Raw genomic sequence first — 15,683 nt, 5'->3', positions numbered from 1 at the left:
GCCGATTCCCTAGGAGGCTAGAACTACAACTCCCAGCATGCCCCACGTTCTGGGCGCCCCCGTGCGGCATACAACTCCCGACATGCCTGGCGACTGACAGCCGCTGTCCCTTGCGGTTAGAGCCCTAAAACTACCATTCCCATGGTGCTCCACGCTCCGCCTGCTCCTTGCGTGAGCCAGTGAGGCGGCTCGCTTCACGCGCACGGTCTCCTTCCAAACTTTCTCCCTCGTCGCAGGCGGTAACTCCGGGCCTGGCCGGGGATGGAGGCGGCGGCCAACTGCTCCCTGCGCGTGAAGCGGCTGCTCTTGGACCCCAAGTTCGAGGGCTACAAGCTCTCCCTGGAGCCGCTGGCCTGCTACCAGCTGGGGCTGGACTCGGGTGAGGGGCGCTGGGGAAACGTGGCGGGGGCGGGGCCGCGGCCGGGCAGGGTCGGGCGGGGGGGGGACTCTTGGGACTCCTCAGTGGGGAGATGCCGCTGCTGGCAGGGGCTGGGTCTCTCCGTGCAGGAGCCGGCGTTTGTTTGCCCTGACTGAAGCCTTCTCCCCGCCGCGGGTTGCTTTGCTCTGCCCTGCCCAGGTGGCTGCCCGTCCGTGCGGGGTGAAGTCATGCCCGCCCCAGGTGGCTGGCAGCTGCTGTTGTGCCCGCCTGCAGGCAGGGCAGGTGTTGGGTAAACGTTCTCCGGGGCCTCGGGACAACCCCTCGCCGCGGAAAGCCCCAGGCCGGCTGGGGCACTTTCAAGATGTTTGTTCCAGGTTTGGGGCATTCGCCTCTAGAGCCATGTGTGTACTGGAGGCAGAGGTCGCTTGCGTGGTCAGTGCCACCCTCGGCTGATAGAGCTGTGCTGGCAGAAGTCTCTAGTACTCCTGGTGTAGGCCTGTGCGTTCTCTAGCGCCTCTGTCAGTCTGCAAGTAGCTTCTGAGTTTTGTTGGCTTTGGGGGTTTTAGCATTTCAGCATTAATATTTAGGTAACACATGGTTGTGGTTGTAATAGTCCCCTCTCCCCATACGCCTTCATCAGTAGTATAGTGATGTCCTCGTGTAGTGTGGTCCTTGGGGCCTGCACTGGGCTCCATCTCTTATATCAACCTCTTCCTAATAGGTGTCCTGATGAATTTGAAGCCCTCAGATCTTCTGGTTTCTGTAAGGGAAGGAGGAGCCCAGTTTTTACCTTCCCATTCTGAGACTTCTGAGTCTGTTTGTCTCCCAGACTCCTATGGGTTGAGTTTTTTCTGTACTTTCCCCTCAGCCTGTATTTTTTGGGAGTCCTTGTTCCTGGTGAACAGTGCTAGTGTCTGTCTTTATAGCCCTTAAGATATGAACAGTCGCAGGTGAAATTTACATGTTCTTTGTTAGTTTCAAAGCTGCTCACAGAACAGTAGCTCTGAAACTGACCTTGAGGTCTTTTAATTTCACTCTCTCAGCTGCTTGGGGAAATTATGAGCAGTAGCAGAGATACAGGAGCTGCCTGTATGCTGACCCTAGTATTGCCAACCATAAGTGTTTAAAAATCATGAACTGGACCTCCTCATCATAGGATTACCTTAAAAATTCATGAGATTTAAAAACATTTTTTTTTAATTTGCCTTTTGGTTTTTGAGCCTGTGTGGTTCATGCATCTGAAGAAGTGGTTTTTTTTTTTTTAACCCATGAGAGCTTATGCCCAAATAAATTTTAGTCTTTAAGGTGCCAATGGATTCCTGGTTGTTTGTGTGGTTCATGTTTTCAAGCTTGGTCTCTTCAGCCATAAGGGCTAGAGATGTACTTTTTTTTTTTTAATGGAAGCTGAGATTTTTATAAAAAATGGCCATAACATTTAGTGTTTTTCTTAAAGTTCCATCTTATGAGATTTGGTGGAAAAATTAAAATTAGAATCACCAAAACTCTCCAAGAGAATGCTGCATAGGTTTATGCTTGGTTTGCATTTGGAAGGTTACCTGCACAATGAACAGTGCTGGGGATATTATTTTTTTTTTAACTTAAAGCTTGAATTTTACAGAATTTGATGTTTGAGGCTTGGAAAAATTGCCAGTTGTCATTGTAATACAGTTAACAAATAGTGTCTAGAGGCCCCAGTTAGGGAGTTAGGGATCAGAGTACCCTTGTGCTAAACAGCAAATAAAAATAGATCCTGCCCCAGAGAGCTCACAGTCTAGGATTATGATTGGACTCTTCCGGTGAAGAATAGAAGAAATTGAGGCATGGAATAGGAGGACAAGGTGATGGTAAAGGAACGTATTTTGCATATTTCTTTAATTTTTTTTACTATAAATGTAGCTGAGTTGCAAAGTTTGTCTGTGGAGGTTTCAGAAAACCTTTGATTTATTTTATAAATGATAGGTAAATTACTTTTCCACCCAGGTTACAATTTCTTAGTCCTGTATATAGTAGGGTCTAATTTTTATCACTGAAGCTCAATATCAGAGCCCAACATGTGGTCAGAAAGGAAAATGGCTTATTCAACTGATAGAGTTCTATTTATAATTAAAATCAATATGCATTGTTATAATGCACTGTATTGTTTCATGTTTCAGGGCATGTCTTGTAATAAAACATTAATCATATTGTAATGGGCAAGACATCTTATTGATCAGTTTTGATTCCATACTTTGTAAATCTTTTATAAATAAGATGTTTTAGGACTGTAAAGTGCTTTAACTTTAAAAGCAAGACTTTAATGTTCAGCCCATGCAAAGAGCACATTAGACATAGCTGTAGTTTTAGTTGATGGTTTTGGAGTAGCTGAAATCTAAGTCCCTGTGTAGTTTATTATTTTATATTATAGTAATAACCAAAATGTGTTTGGTGCTGTACAGTAGAAAGATGGAGACCCTGTCCTGAAGAAGTTGTAGTCTGAGCACTTGATCCTGCACTGGGAACCATGAGACTGAATCCTGTGCATGTGTGGAGTCCTATTGAAGTCCTGTGGTGTAATCACAGAGTTCAATGTGCTGTACTGGAGGGACCTAAGAGTATTGCAATAGTTAAGGCTTCCTGAAGATGCATGCAGAGATGTTTGCAGTATTCTATTCTGGCAGCACTTCTTAGATGATGGCAGTAATAAGATCAGTAAAAGAACCTCAAACCCTGATGTGTGGAACTTTATTACATTAGTACATTAGAACCTGTGTGCTGCCCAAAATAAGAGGCAGGAAAGTGGCCTAAATAGACCAGTTGTCTGATCTGGAATTCTTGCTCTTATGTATTTGTATTTATTCTATGTTTTGGTTTACTGTACAGACTGAACCTTGGGGTAGTTTATTTGGTAAAGTCTGTTCCATCGGAGTTTCTTGTCCACTTTTTGTTAAACACTTATAATGCAGTATCAGTTTACATTGCTGTGAAGTTATTGATAAACAGTTATGTTAGTACTGTTTGACTTCATCAGGGTTTTTCTTTTACAATGAGTTTGATAAGAGAAATAAATCCTATTGTATAAGCACATGAATATAAGACTTCAGATGTACCATGAGCACAAACTGTTAAGACTATTATTAAGGTTGTAAAACTAAGCACTCAAAGTTAGCAAAAGCCAGAATTAAGGTTGCCTGTGCAACTTTAATTGGCCTCCTTTTGTGTATGCATTCTGATGGTCACTGTCATAGGTCTCACCCCCACTTAGAGCTTGTGGGTTCAAAGATGGGGACCCTTGGTATTCTTCCCCACCCTAACCCTTAGGGTAGATTCCTTCTCGCTGCCACCAGTCAGATTAAAGTGAATCTGACACACTGTTCCCCTGTCTCCTTCAAAGACACTCCTGGGAACACAGATTCAAACCCCTTGAATTCACAGAGGAGAAACAGCCTTCCCCCCACCTCTCTTCCCTCTCTCCAGCCTGCTCCAAAGAGAGATACCTGGATTCAAACTCCTTGAATCTCTACACACAGGAAGCAGCCCACTTCCCCTCCCCTTCCCCTGAATTTCCCAAGAGAAGGAATTAACCAAGTCCAAAGAAAAGAAAAGAATTTATTAAGAGAACAAAAGAAAATACAGAATCTCTGTATTAGCCCAGGATGCAAACTCATAGGGTCTAAACTTATCAATCTCTGGAGAGAATTCCCCTCCCCTTTCTCAGTCAAAGCAAAGTATCAGCAAACAGGAATAAAGCATTTCCTTTAGCAAACACACAATTGCAAATATAGAAATCAAATCATAAGACTAATCCGCCTTTCTAATTAATACTCACTATTAAATAGTAGAAACTACTCCAGGAGAACTTGAAGACATGACTGTCTCTCTTAGATTCAAAAAGAGCTCTGAGCAAAACAAAGAACACAGACAAAGCTTCCCTCCACAGAGATTTGAAATTATCTCATCTCTGATTGGTCCTCTGGTCAGGTGGTCATCAGGTACTGCATGTTAACCCTTTACAGGTAAAAGAGACCTTAACCCTTAACTATCTGTTTATGACAGTCACAACAATCGGAAGTCGCTTATACACGCCCTATACGCTGGAAAATACGGTATTAACATTTGTTGTGTGTAAATTGCAAGCTAGTTAAAAAAAGTAAACTGAAAGGACAAATTCCATCACATTATGTTGACACTCACATGGTTCATCAATGGGGTTGGAACCTTCAGGTCCACTGCATAGACTTCTGCTAATGGAGTAACTAATAGCATTAGTAGGTTGTCATTCTCTGTGTGGACCAGCACTAGAGGTGGGATGGGACACTTGGCCAGTTAGTTTCACAGATATTTTTCTGTCAGCAGAGGAATGGTGAGACTCAAATCTTGGATTCCATTCCAGGCTCTGGAAGGAAGTGTATTCCAGTCGGCACAGATTGTTCTGTCCTAGTTCTGTGTCTCCCCCACCTCAGGCTCCTCATTTCAGTTCCATTCTCTTTCCCTAGCTAGTCCCAGTCTCCTCCTCTCCTTGGGTTTCTCATCCTACTCCCAATCCCTGCCCATGGCTCTTCATCTGATCTCGGTCTTCCCTCCTTCCACTTTACTGGTTCACAGTCTCCCAACTCCTCAGTCCAATCCCTCATTCCCACCTTCAGCTTCCAGTTCCAGTCTCCACACCTGGTTTCATGTCAGTGATCCAGTGCTGGTTTCCTTCTCCCCCTCCCTGCCACACCCCAGTCCTATCCACAAGTCAGGTTCCTCTCTTGTTCCCTCTGCATTCGAATCAGGCAGCTCCTTTCTCCACTTTGATTGAGCTCAGCAAGGGGGCATTAAGAATATAGAAGAGACAGGCTCCCTGCTCTCCATTCAGGTGCCCAGCCTCAGACTGGAGCATGGTCAGTGTGGATGGGATCTTTAGTGAATTGAATTGCTAAAATATAAGAAATCTTTCCTGAGCATGTGTAAACTGATTTTTACAAAGGCTTTTAACTTAACCAAATGTAGGTGGATTTTCACAGGGTCTGCAAAAAGCACTTCTATAATGCAAAAGTCCCACCCACTGCCAAATTTTAAATCCTTGCTCCAAAGCATAGGGGCACTAGAACTGTTCAGAAAAGGTCTCCAGAATGTTTTAATGTGTACAATAATGTATTTTTCCTAGTCTCCCTCTCCGACATGGCTGAATCATTTTGGCTGAAATTTAAAAAAAAAAGGGGGGGGGGGCAGCAGCCTGAGCAGATTCCCAGCATGAAAATATCAGCCTAAACAAAAGTGTCCACAAGCTGACTTAAATATGATGATCCTGTGTCCAATATGGGTGCAAAAGAAAATACATTTCATTTTGACTGTATAATTTGCACATTAAAAAATAGTTGCTAATATTTTTTTTAAGTATAAATAAATGGAGGTAAACATAATGACAGACTTTTTTTTCCTCCAGAAATGTCTGAACATGGATGAAGTGTCACCTAATTAAAAACATGCTTTTGACATTTTCTTGATGATCCAACTGGTATCATCTCTGAAAAATTACTCCTGAGGGCATTCTGTGCCAAAACCCTAAAAACTATGCACACAATATTTTAAAATTCTGCAAATTTAATTTGTCAAATAAATGTGGAGGCTCCAGCATGGCACTAGGGAGCACAGGCCACTGGCTGCACAGAGGTGGGAGACAACTCTGCAGCTCCCCGCAAGGACACAGACTTACTGGTGAGGCTGCACCCAACCCTGACATGGTGCAAGTACTGGGCCTGCCCCAGAAATATCCCAAGGGCCCTGTCCCTCTATGCCAGGTGCACTAGGTGTGGGCAGTCAGGCTCTGCCTGGCAGACTCCAAGTATGGAGGGGCTTACTGTGAGGGGATCCAGCTGAGAGGGTTCTTTGTGGGGCAATCTGGATGCAGGCAGCTCAGTGGGGGGTGCAGGGGGAATCTGGATACACAGGAGCTTATTGGGGGGGATTCTGGGTGCAATGGTAATGGGACTCTGCAGGGGGGTCCAGGTAAAGGTGATTGAGGCTCAGCAGGGGATAGGAGGGTCTGGGTGTGGCGGGGATAGAGCTCAGCAGGGGGGTCTGGGTGTGTGAGGGCCCCAGATGCTGGGGGAGTGGGGCTCAGTGGGGTGGAGATCTGGGTGCAGGTGTCTTGTCGGGGTGGTCCAGGTGCAGGGAAGTGAGGCTTGGCAGGAGGCTCTGGATGCATGTAGTTAGGTGGATGGGGGAGCAGCTCCCTATACAGTGATCCCACCCCCTGCAGCTTAGGAGTGATGGGCACAAGAAGCGGGGTGGGGGAGAGTTTGCAGAACTTCCTGCAGCCTGGGGAGAAATCTGTGGGTGGGTCTGACCTGGCCCCAGATGCCGTGCAGGAGAAGAGGCAGTCCTGTCCTCTCCAGTCCAGCCAGCAGCTGAGCCTGGCACAGGGTGGGTACAACCAGCCAGGTTTTCCCCAGTCCTGCCCCACAGTGATTTACCTCTGTCAGCTGCTCTGGGCACTCAAAACATACTGCTGGGGAGAGTTGCATGACTGCTCTTGTGGCTTCCCTGTCAAAGTCATTTTCCTGCATGGAAGCAAAGAAATCTGCAGGGGACATGAATGCTGTGCATCCATAGGGGCACAGAATTCCCCCAAGAGTAAAAAATATTTAAGGAAGTTTGTATGTTGGAGAGCCTAAGGTAATGACTGCTCTCAAATGTAAAGAAATCTTCCCATCTGCTGTTACAGCTCCAGCCTAGAAAATAAAAGGATGTCAACTCTTTAAAATAAATCAGTGAAGTTGGGAAATAATTTAAGTGTTATTAAATAATATGGTTATTCATTAAATGTATGTTTATAACTTTTTAAAAAATTCTTTTTGATTGTGAATGTTTTTGTATATTATAACCATGTATGCACATATTATAAACATTCTTTAACTTTGGTGAAAAGTGTTTCATTTGTAAAAGATTTAGAAATTAAGTTTTTTCATGACATGTTCTTTCTTTACTGTGCAAATTACTCTTTCCTTCATTCTGAATTTCAACTTTAAAAACATTTTGTTTTGAAGATGCCTCTGCCAAGTGTCATTGTGTGGTAGGCAACAACAAAACTGCACAATAACACAGTCCAGTTTAATGAAATTGGTGTTCCTGTTACAGGGTTCAGAGGCACTGACCGGTCCCCAGAAAACATCTAGCTCCAGTTCAAGTTCTTAACCTTTCATTATTGCTCTGAAGAAGAGGTATAAGAGAGAGACTGATAGGGAAACAGAGAATCAATGTCAATGAATAGGCAGGGCTCTACACCTAGACTCATAGAACTGGGTTGAACCTCAGACAGAGGCAGGGCCAGCTCCAGGCACCAGCATTCCAAGCTGGTGCTTGGGGCGGGATTCTGCAAGGGGCGGCAGTCCCTATTGTTTTGCCCCCAAGCAACATGCCGAATTGCAGCGGCGGGCGGAGTGGGGGGGCAGTCCGCGTGCCCTTAAGGCGGCACGCGCGTTTCCACGGTGGCGGCAATTCAGAAGCAGCAGCTTCTATGTTTAGCTGTCCGGGGTGGCTTCAGCTAAACATAGAAGCTGCCGCCGAATTGCCGCTGCCGCAGAAACGCACCTGCCGCCCTAAGGGCACACGGACTGCCCCCGCCGACCACGGCGGCAATTTGGTGCGCTGCTTGGGGCGGCAAAAACTGTAGAGCTGGCCCTGGGCAGAGGTGTATTTTTCTGTCTTTTGTGTCACTTAATTTCTTGTCAGTAAGTATTTTCTTCTGGAATATCTTTTGTGACAAGTTTTTTTTTCTACTTCATAATTCCATTGGTTTACATATATTTAATGTAAATTGTTCTTGCAATAGACATAAATTATTTGTGAATTAACCCTTAACATGTTTTCTTTCTCTTGTAAATTAATATCTGCTGTATTATTTAGTCTGTTTTGTGAGTGCAGTGCACAATAGATCTCGTTTAATATCTTTTTTTAGTAACTGAATCCAGTAAAAAATACTTCACCAATCAGTATGTATTTTTCAGATGACCTTTTTTTTTCACCCCAGCTGTTTTGTATGTGGTGTATGAATAAAGGAATACAAAAGCCTGCTTTCCTTAATGGCATGCTCATTGCAGTGATTTAATCCTTACTATCCATTCTTTCCATGCTGCCACAATCCAGTAGTACAGTTATTAATTTAACATTTCTGCTTAATTTCTAAAAGCAGGTTTTAAAACAAAAATAATTATCTAGGAAAATACCTATGGTCAATAAATAGGGACTTTGTAGCCTACTTGGATCTTGGGAGGGTGGTCCTAGGCCCGCCTGAAACTCTAAGGCCTCAAACTCCCTCAACTGAAGGAGGGGCCACAGAACCAGGACACAACTGATATATTTGGACAACAAATGAGAGCTACGCAGATTGACACCTGCAGAGAGTTAATGATCTTTTTTCCAGTGCAGTATTTCAATAAGTATACATGAAGTACCAGGTTTCATCCACAGGGTGGCATTGCAAAGCAAAGAATAGCAGTATATGGGAGCATGTTAAGCACTTGTCCAAATTGAAGGCAGATTTAATAAACAGTTTTTAAAATGTTTACTAGTAGTTTTCTCAACCTAGAATGTATTGAAGACAATAAAAATCTAGAAAAGCCCATGAGACAGTTACATTGCTGCTGCTGCTGGTTCATTGGACAAGGCTTATGATTACAGACCTTTATCAGATTTCATTTTTAAAAAATCACTTGTGGGACAATGTCCTATCAATAAAGAAAAATAGTATCAATTAAACAAAACAAAAACAAATACCAAAACTTTCAAAGGTGGTAAGGAGGCCTGGTTCCTTCTGAAAGTTCTTGATACTCTTCTTAAAAGGCAAACAAAAACACACTACAGTACTTAGTGCTGATGAAGAAGCTGGTTTGAGTGTCCTGGAGGAACTTTCCCATATTTAAGCCCCTTTGCTTTCAGTTTAAACCAATTTTGTTTTACTGAAAAAATCCCAGGTTTTACAAAAACTATTCATTTTTTTGTTTTGTTTTGTTTTTTTCCTGGCTGGATTTGAACCAGTGGGTCAAAGGCTGTGTTTCCTGAAGCATTCCTGTTCTTCAGAATTATTTTTCTGTAGAAACATTTCTTTTCTGACTGATCTGGTTTAAATTCTCAATCATTTTCCTTTTAGTCTAACCCTCTGTTCCAGATTTACCTCCTTTACTCTCTTGGCTCCCTTTTATTTTTTGCCTTCAGTTCTCTTGCTTTCCTGTTCATCTCTTAGGACAGCCAAGAAAACTTGAGCCTTGAGCACTGTAGAAAGAAAGGGCTAAACTTCCTCATTGTTTAGGCCCTTCTCCTATAAATACTACCTAAGCATTTGGTAAAATGACAGCAGATGGCACTTGTGCACAGGCTTCTTTTATTTGTAGAACCTGCTTCATTTTATTTACTTAGGGCTGAAGACTTTAAGCAAAACTTTTTGGTATAACCTGAAGGACACTTATTACTACGTCTGGGGGAATTCTGTACCAAAAATTAAAAATTCTGCAAAATTTTGCATATTTGTCAAAATAACACCATATAATCATGCCAGTTTCAATTATTTTGGTAATTTATTTCAAAATACCTGTCAGCAAGTATGTCTGTAACAATACAGACAACAAAAACGATACAGCAAAGGTTTTTTGACAAATAGATCCTTATTAGGCATATTAATACAGAGCTATGAGTAATAATTCATTTAAACTACAATACAGAAATGTATTTCCTGCACCGCTCAGAAGCAGTGCAAATGCTTGGGAGAGTCAGAGTTAATAGAAAAGCTGAGGGAGAGGGAAGTAATTGCTGGGAAGGAGCCTGGGAGTGAACCTGGAGTGTTGCTGAGTATGGGTGGGGAGAAGTATGGAACAAGGTTTTCTTTCTTTTTTTTTTTTCCTTTTTTTTGGGTGCGGGAGAGGGCATTGTTAGGGAGTTGACCTCCCTGATGCAGTCCCTGGCCTGACCCTTAGCCTCTCCCATTCAGTCAGGCACATCTGCCTTGTCCCCATGTGTACCTGCACTCCCACTGAGCCCCTGCCCCAGTCTGTCCCCCCCACTAGCCCTTCTGAACCCCCGTCTGTGACTCCCAGCAGCCTCATGTGCCATGCTCTGTCCATATCCCATGCCTCCTCACCTGGCCCTGCAATCAGGATGCCGTGAGGAATGCAGACTCTCCTCCTCCTTATCAGCTGCTGGTCAGTGAGTGGGCTGCCCTCAGTTCTGGTGCCACAGCAGCCCCTGGCAGGTGAAAGGCATAACTGCAGTGCTTCTTTGGCAGAAAGTATTTTCTATGGAGGAAAAAAAATCTTCAGGGGACATGAATTCTGCATGTGCGCAGTGGTGCAGTATTCCCCCAGGAGTAGTTTTCCATAATCTTATTTCAGTTATTTAATATAAACATTAATTTAGACATTTAAAAGAAAGTACAACATGAGACCTTAATTCCCACATTTGGGACCTGTTTAATAACATCTCAATTTCATACAATACCTGGATCCCATTAATTGATTTATATAAAAGTAGTTTCAGATGTTCAGTGCTTTCTGAAATTATTTCAGGAGGGAAATAAAACAAATTAGTCCATTCACTGAAGCACACATCCAAACCATCCAGTATCTTGAGTAACTGGTCATTCCAGATCAATATATTATCTTTTTGTATGCTGCAAGAGCTCTATCTCCCATTCTCATAAGGCTCACCCTCGTTGATATAACATAGCTTCACAGAAGTTGTAGTTGCATAAATGGACAATAAGGGAGAGGGAGGGGGGAGAGGTGTTCCATGGAGTGCTTTGAATGTTGAGACTAAAATCTTTAATTTAATGATGTTGTTCTAGAGGGAACCAGTGCAGAGAGCAGGATGTTCATAGCGCACACTGTTGATGAACAGGCAGATTGCTGAATTTAGAGCCAAGTGGACCTTTATCAGAATTGGTGGCTTCATTCTTAGGCATGTTGCATTGCAGTAATCAAATTGTGAATGAGTGAACTGCTGTGGCCGTATCAAAATCTTGTAGTATGAAGCACAGACTTCTGGCCAGTTGTGTCTTAGAGTTTTTAGCAGCTGTGACTATTTGTCTAATTTGACTATTGGTATGTAAAAGTAACAAGGAGTCCCAAAAGACCCATGATGACTGAATGGCAAATTACTATGATGGAGGAATTCCATATATATATATATATGGAATTCGTTGCAATTCTTTTTCATCCATCATGCAACCTCTATCTTGTAGCAGTTTAGTTTTAGTCCTCTATTGATAGGGTTGGCAGAATTAATTTTTTTGTATAGTTTTGATGGATATTTGTTTTTAAGCATTTTTTTCTATTTTGGTTGATTTTAATTTTTCAGTTGTGCAATATTATGGGTTTTAAGCATTGTTTTTCAATTTTCTGTTTAAATTTTCACAGATGCGGGATGTTATGGGGGGAGGTCAGACAACTTACTGACAGTAAATGCTGAGTTTCAAAAAGTTAAAGCACAAATTGTCAACATCATGTGAAAGTATACAAAGTAAATATCCTTCAGTCTGTTTTCAAGAATCATTTTTCTTCCAATGCATAGCTCTAAATTTTTATTATCAATGGAAATATTTTTTTGTTGGTTTGTGTGTGGTAAACTTGACATGTACTGATAATTTATCGATAAAAATCTAATCCTTCTAAGCCTCATCTGAGTGCTGATGGCTCTTAAGCATCAAGATAGTAGGAGTTAATGCTGTTAGCATTTGATGCTAGCAAAATGTAGAGCTGGGTGTTGTCTATGTACTGCTGGCATTTCTGCTTATGCTATTTCAAAATCTCCCCCTTCAGCTTCATGTAGGTGTTGAATTGAGTAGAAGGGGAGGATTGAGCCTCGTAGAACTCCACAAGTGAAGGTTCTAGATGTGAAAGAATAGCGGCCTTCAACCCTGTGGATTCAGTCTGAAAGGAAGGAATAGAGCCATCTGACTGTTTTGTTCATCCCTACTTTGTCGCTGAGACATGACAGGAGTATTGATGGCCAACATGATCAAATGCCATAGAGAGATCCAGCAGTATAAGTAGTAGCTTAATATTTGTATCACAGTAGTGCCCAGAAGGTCCAACGAGGATCAGGCCCTCACTGTGTTTAAAAAATATGGTCCCCTCCCCCAAGGAGCAGTCCTATGCAGAGACTCCCTTTTCAAGATAGACTAACAGAAGCAAAATATGAGTGGTATTTATCTTGTTGTTCATATTCCCCTATCTAGGTGCTAACATGTTGCACAATTGCTAATCCAATGTGCCTTTCTTCCATCCTGCCCATCCCTCAGAAATAAAATTGGGCTCTGTGTGTGAGTGAAGCAGCCAACCACATGTTGCTTGTAGGGTTACCTAGGGATGTGGTGGAATCTCCTTCCTTAGAGGTTTTTAAGGTCAGGCTTGACAAAGACCTGGCTGGGATGAATTAGTTGGGGATCGGTCCTGCTTTGAGAAGGAGTTGGACTAGATGACCTCCTGAGGTCCCTTCCAACCCTGATATTCTATTACAAAGGTGCTTATATTACAAAGGATGGTATTTTCCTCATATTTAATATGAAACTTCATACTTGCAATGGGTCCTCAGCAGGATAAGTGCATTTGATAAGTTTGATGAAACTTGATTTAGAATAAGTTTTAAGTGCTGGGGAACTGTGCACAAGCAGCATGTGAATTACCATGCTTTTTAAGCAATGCACTGAAGTGAATTAATAATTACATCTCTATGGGTTACTGCAGCTTTCCTACTAGTCCTTTGTGTTCTGGCAGTAAGTCTGAAGGGAAAAGCTTCACATTTTATCTTGCTTTATTGTTCAATTATACTTACAAAAATGGTATTGGTATCTAATCTATGGAAAATAAATGTAATTTGTGGAGGAGCCTATCAAATTAGCATAAACAAGCTACGTTATAGAAGTTGATTAGGACATATTTATTGTAAATCCATTCCCTGGTAAACTGTTGCAATGAATAAAGCCAAGTCCGTCAGTCTGTTCCAGTGGAGCGCCCCCAGCGGGGGTTTTCCACGTTCTTTTATTATAATGGTTACATAAATCATTCTATTATGCGCATGTACTAACTCAAGCCAACTTCTCGCCCCCTCCCCTGATTGGTGCTCTATGCACTGCGTACTCCAGTAGTAAACACCTGGTCAGCGCTTAATCTGTGTGTCTCCTGACCGGAAGTGTGGGGGGGTGGGAACCACTTCAGCCGCTCTAAATCCGGAGGCGGTTTTCCAACCCCCTTAGTGCTTGAGAAGTGTAAAGTTCCTACAGTAAACTTACACAATAGGACTGAAATATTGTTTAATTTCATATATAATTTCTTTCGTAGCTGAGTGTATGTTCAATAAAAGGGACACAGAAATAGTTTACTACTAACCAGTTAGTGCATTAATATGAATTAAAATGAATCACTGTTAAGATCTACCTCCTCATTCAATTCACATGTATTCTTCAAACTTCCCTTGCCACTTCCCTGAGTGCCCATTTTGAAGCTCTTTGTAAACAGTATTTCCCAAGAATGTAAAACTTGACCATTTAAATAGCTGGATCTTTTCTGGCATGGTTATTTTGTTTCATTTTAATACCTAAACTGTTCTTTATAAATTGATTTATATGTTTCTGGAATTTAAAGTGTTCTGGAAACACTAATATTTTATCAAGAGAATAATACACTTTTTTTCAAGGATGAAATTTCTTTTGTATTATTATTCGGTACTTTACCAACCAGAAAGCTCTATAAACCGGCATTTTTTATCTTAATTAAAAGTCTGGTTTATAGTCCGGTTCGTGTGGGGCTGGCAGGCTCCCTACCTGGCTCCACGTGGCTCCCTGGAAGCGGCAACATGTCCCTGCTGCTCCTAGGCAGAGGCAGGGCTAGGTGGCTTCGCAAGATTTGTGTGCTGCCCCGCCCTGAGCACTTGGACCCGCAGCTCCTATTGTTGTGTTTTGAAAAGCTTGTTACCAAGTATGACAATACCTATTGCTTTCTAGGTAAAAATCCTTTAAATGCTTCAGTGTGTGACTCCTACTAAGCCAAAAAATATTAGTTTTGTTAATATATCAGTACATGGAGCAGATGTTATCAACTTGGTTCCACTGAAATAATTGTCTTCGACTATCTTTTTAATTAATTACAATATATTCACCCTGTTCTCCGGTCTTCTCATTTTGGGGATCATATAGGGCTGGAAGGATCCTTGAGAGGTCATACAGTCCATCCCTCTGTGCTTAGGTAGAACCAAGTATACCTAGACCATCTCTGACAGGTGTTTGTCTAACCGATTCTTGAAAACCTCCAATGACTTGGATTCCACAACCTCCCTTGGAAGCTTATTCCAGTGCTTAACTACCACTGTAGTTAGAAAGTTTTTCCTAAACTACATTTCCCTTGCTGCTGATTATCTTTTGTCCTATCTTCAGTGCATATAGAAAACTATTGATCACTGTCCTCCTTATAACCAACCTTAACATATTTGAATACTGTTATCAGTCTTTTTTCCTCACTAAACATATCCAATTTTTTAAAACTCATTAGGTCACAATAACATCTCTTTGATAAAGCTTCATTTCACAAACACATCTAAAGTTCCATTTTGCAATAGCTGTCTTTACGTGCTAACTATTGTAAAATATTTAGTTAAAATGAACTAAAAATAAGAAAGAGGCTTACTGATTCAATCATCACTGGTACGTTTTTTTCCTCTCTTCATTTTTGATACTTTAAGGAAATCCTTTTAAAGCTTGTGGAATGGGATAGTAACTTCTTATTCACTGCAGAGAAGCTGAAATCCATTGTACAATTCTGCAAAGCCCCATGATTTGGGCTGCTGTGGGGTTGATACTTGCAACTTAACAATTTCAACAACTATGAAAAGCCATGCTTACGCAGTCATTTTATAAAGGTTTTATGTAAGAATATGACTGGATTTTTTTCCACTAACTTTCTAGGTATAGACTGTGCTGTGGTCTGAAACCCGATGTCATGTGGTGGTGTGTGCTTGCTTGTTGCTACTTTATCAATTATTTTGTAGGCGTGGGCAAATTAAAACACCTCATTCAGAGAAGTGAACCTGCTAAACTACCCGGGGGAAGGGGGGGAAATGCTGAGAGGTCTTAAGGATTGAGTTGTCGTGGCTTTTTATTTTATTTATTTTGAGGATTGGATGGATGACTGTATTTTTCAAGGCAAGTGGTGGATTTACTTACCTGAAGGAGGTGTTGGTAACTTCTATTAGCCGTGAATAGTTTGGTATTTATTAGCCAAGAAGGACGTTCTCAAGACTCCTTCAGTTTCAGTGAGTGTGTTGAGACCATATACCACCAAATAGTGGCATGGTGGCT

The 15,683-nt window shown here is 42.0% G+C and overlaps 1 protein-coding gene across 3 annotated transcripts in view; it reads left to right on the top strand.

The window, feature by feature from the left end:
• Window positions 1–72: 72 nt before the first annotated feature.
• NUDCD1 (NudC domain containing 1) overlaps window positions 73–15,683 on the top strand; it is a 171,552-nt gene continuing 155,941 nt past the window's right edge. For 2 of the 3 annotated variants that reach the window (XM_039526150.1, XM_039526149.1), the window contains exon 1: window positions 73–379. In XM_039526150.1, coding sequence (XP_039382084.1) covers window positions 262–379 — 118 coding nt within the window. In that variant the 5' untranslated portion in view covers window positions 73–261. The remainder of the gene's footprint in view (window positions 380–15,683) is intronic. The other variant, XM_039526151.1, reaches the window with a different exon arrangement.

The sequence above is a fragment of the Mauremys reevesii genome, linkage group 2 (assembly GCF_016161935.1).
Source record: "Mauremys reevesii isolate NIE-2019 linkage group 2, ASM1616193v1, whole genome shotgun sequence".
NCBI lineage: Eukaryota > Metazoa > Chordata > Testudines > Geoemydidae > Mauremys > Mauremys reevesii.
The sequence above is the reverse complement of the archived record's forward strand: the minus strand, read 5'-3'. Positions and strand labels throughout refer to the sequence as shown.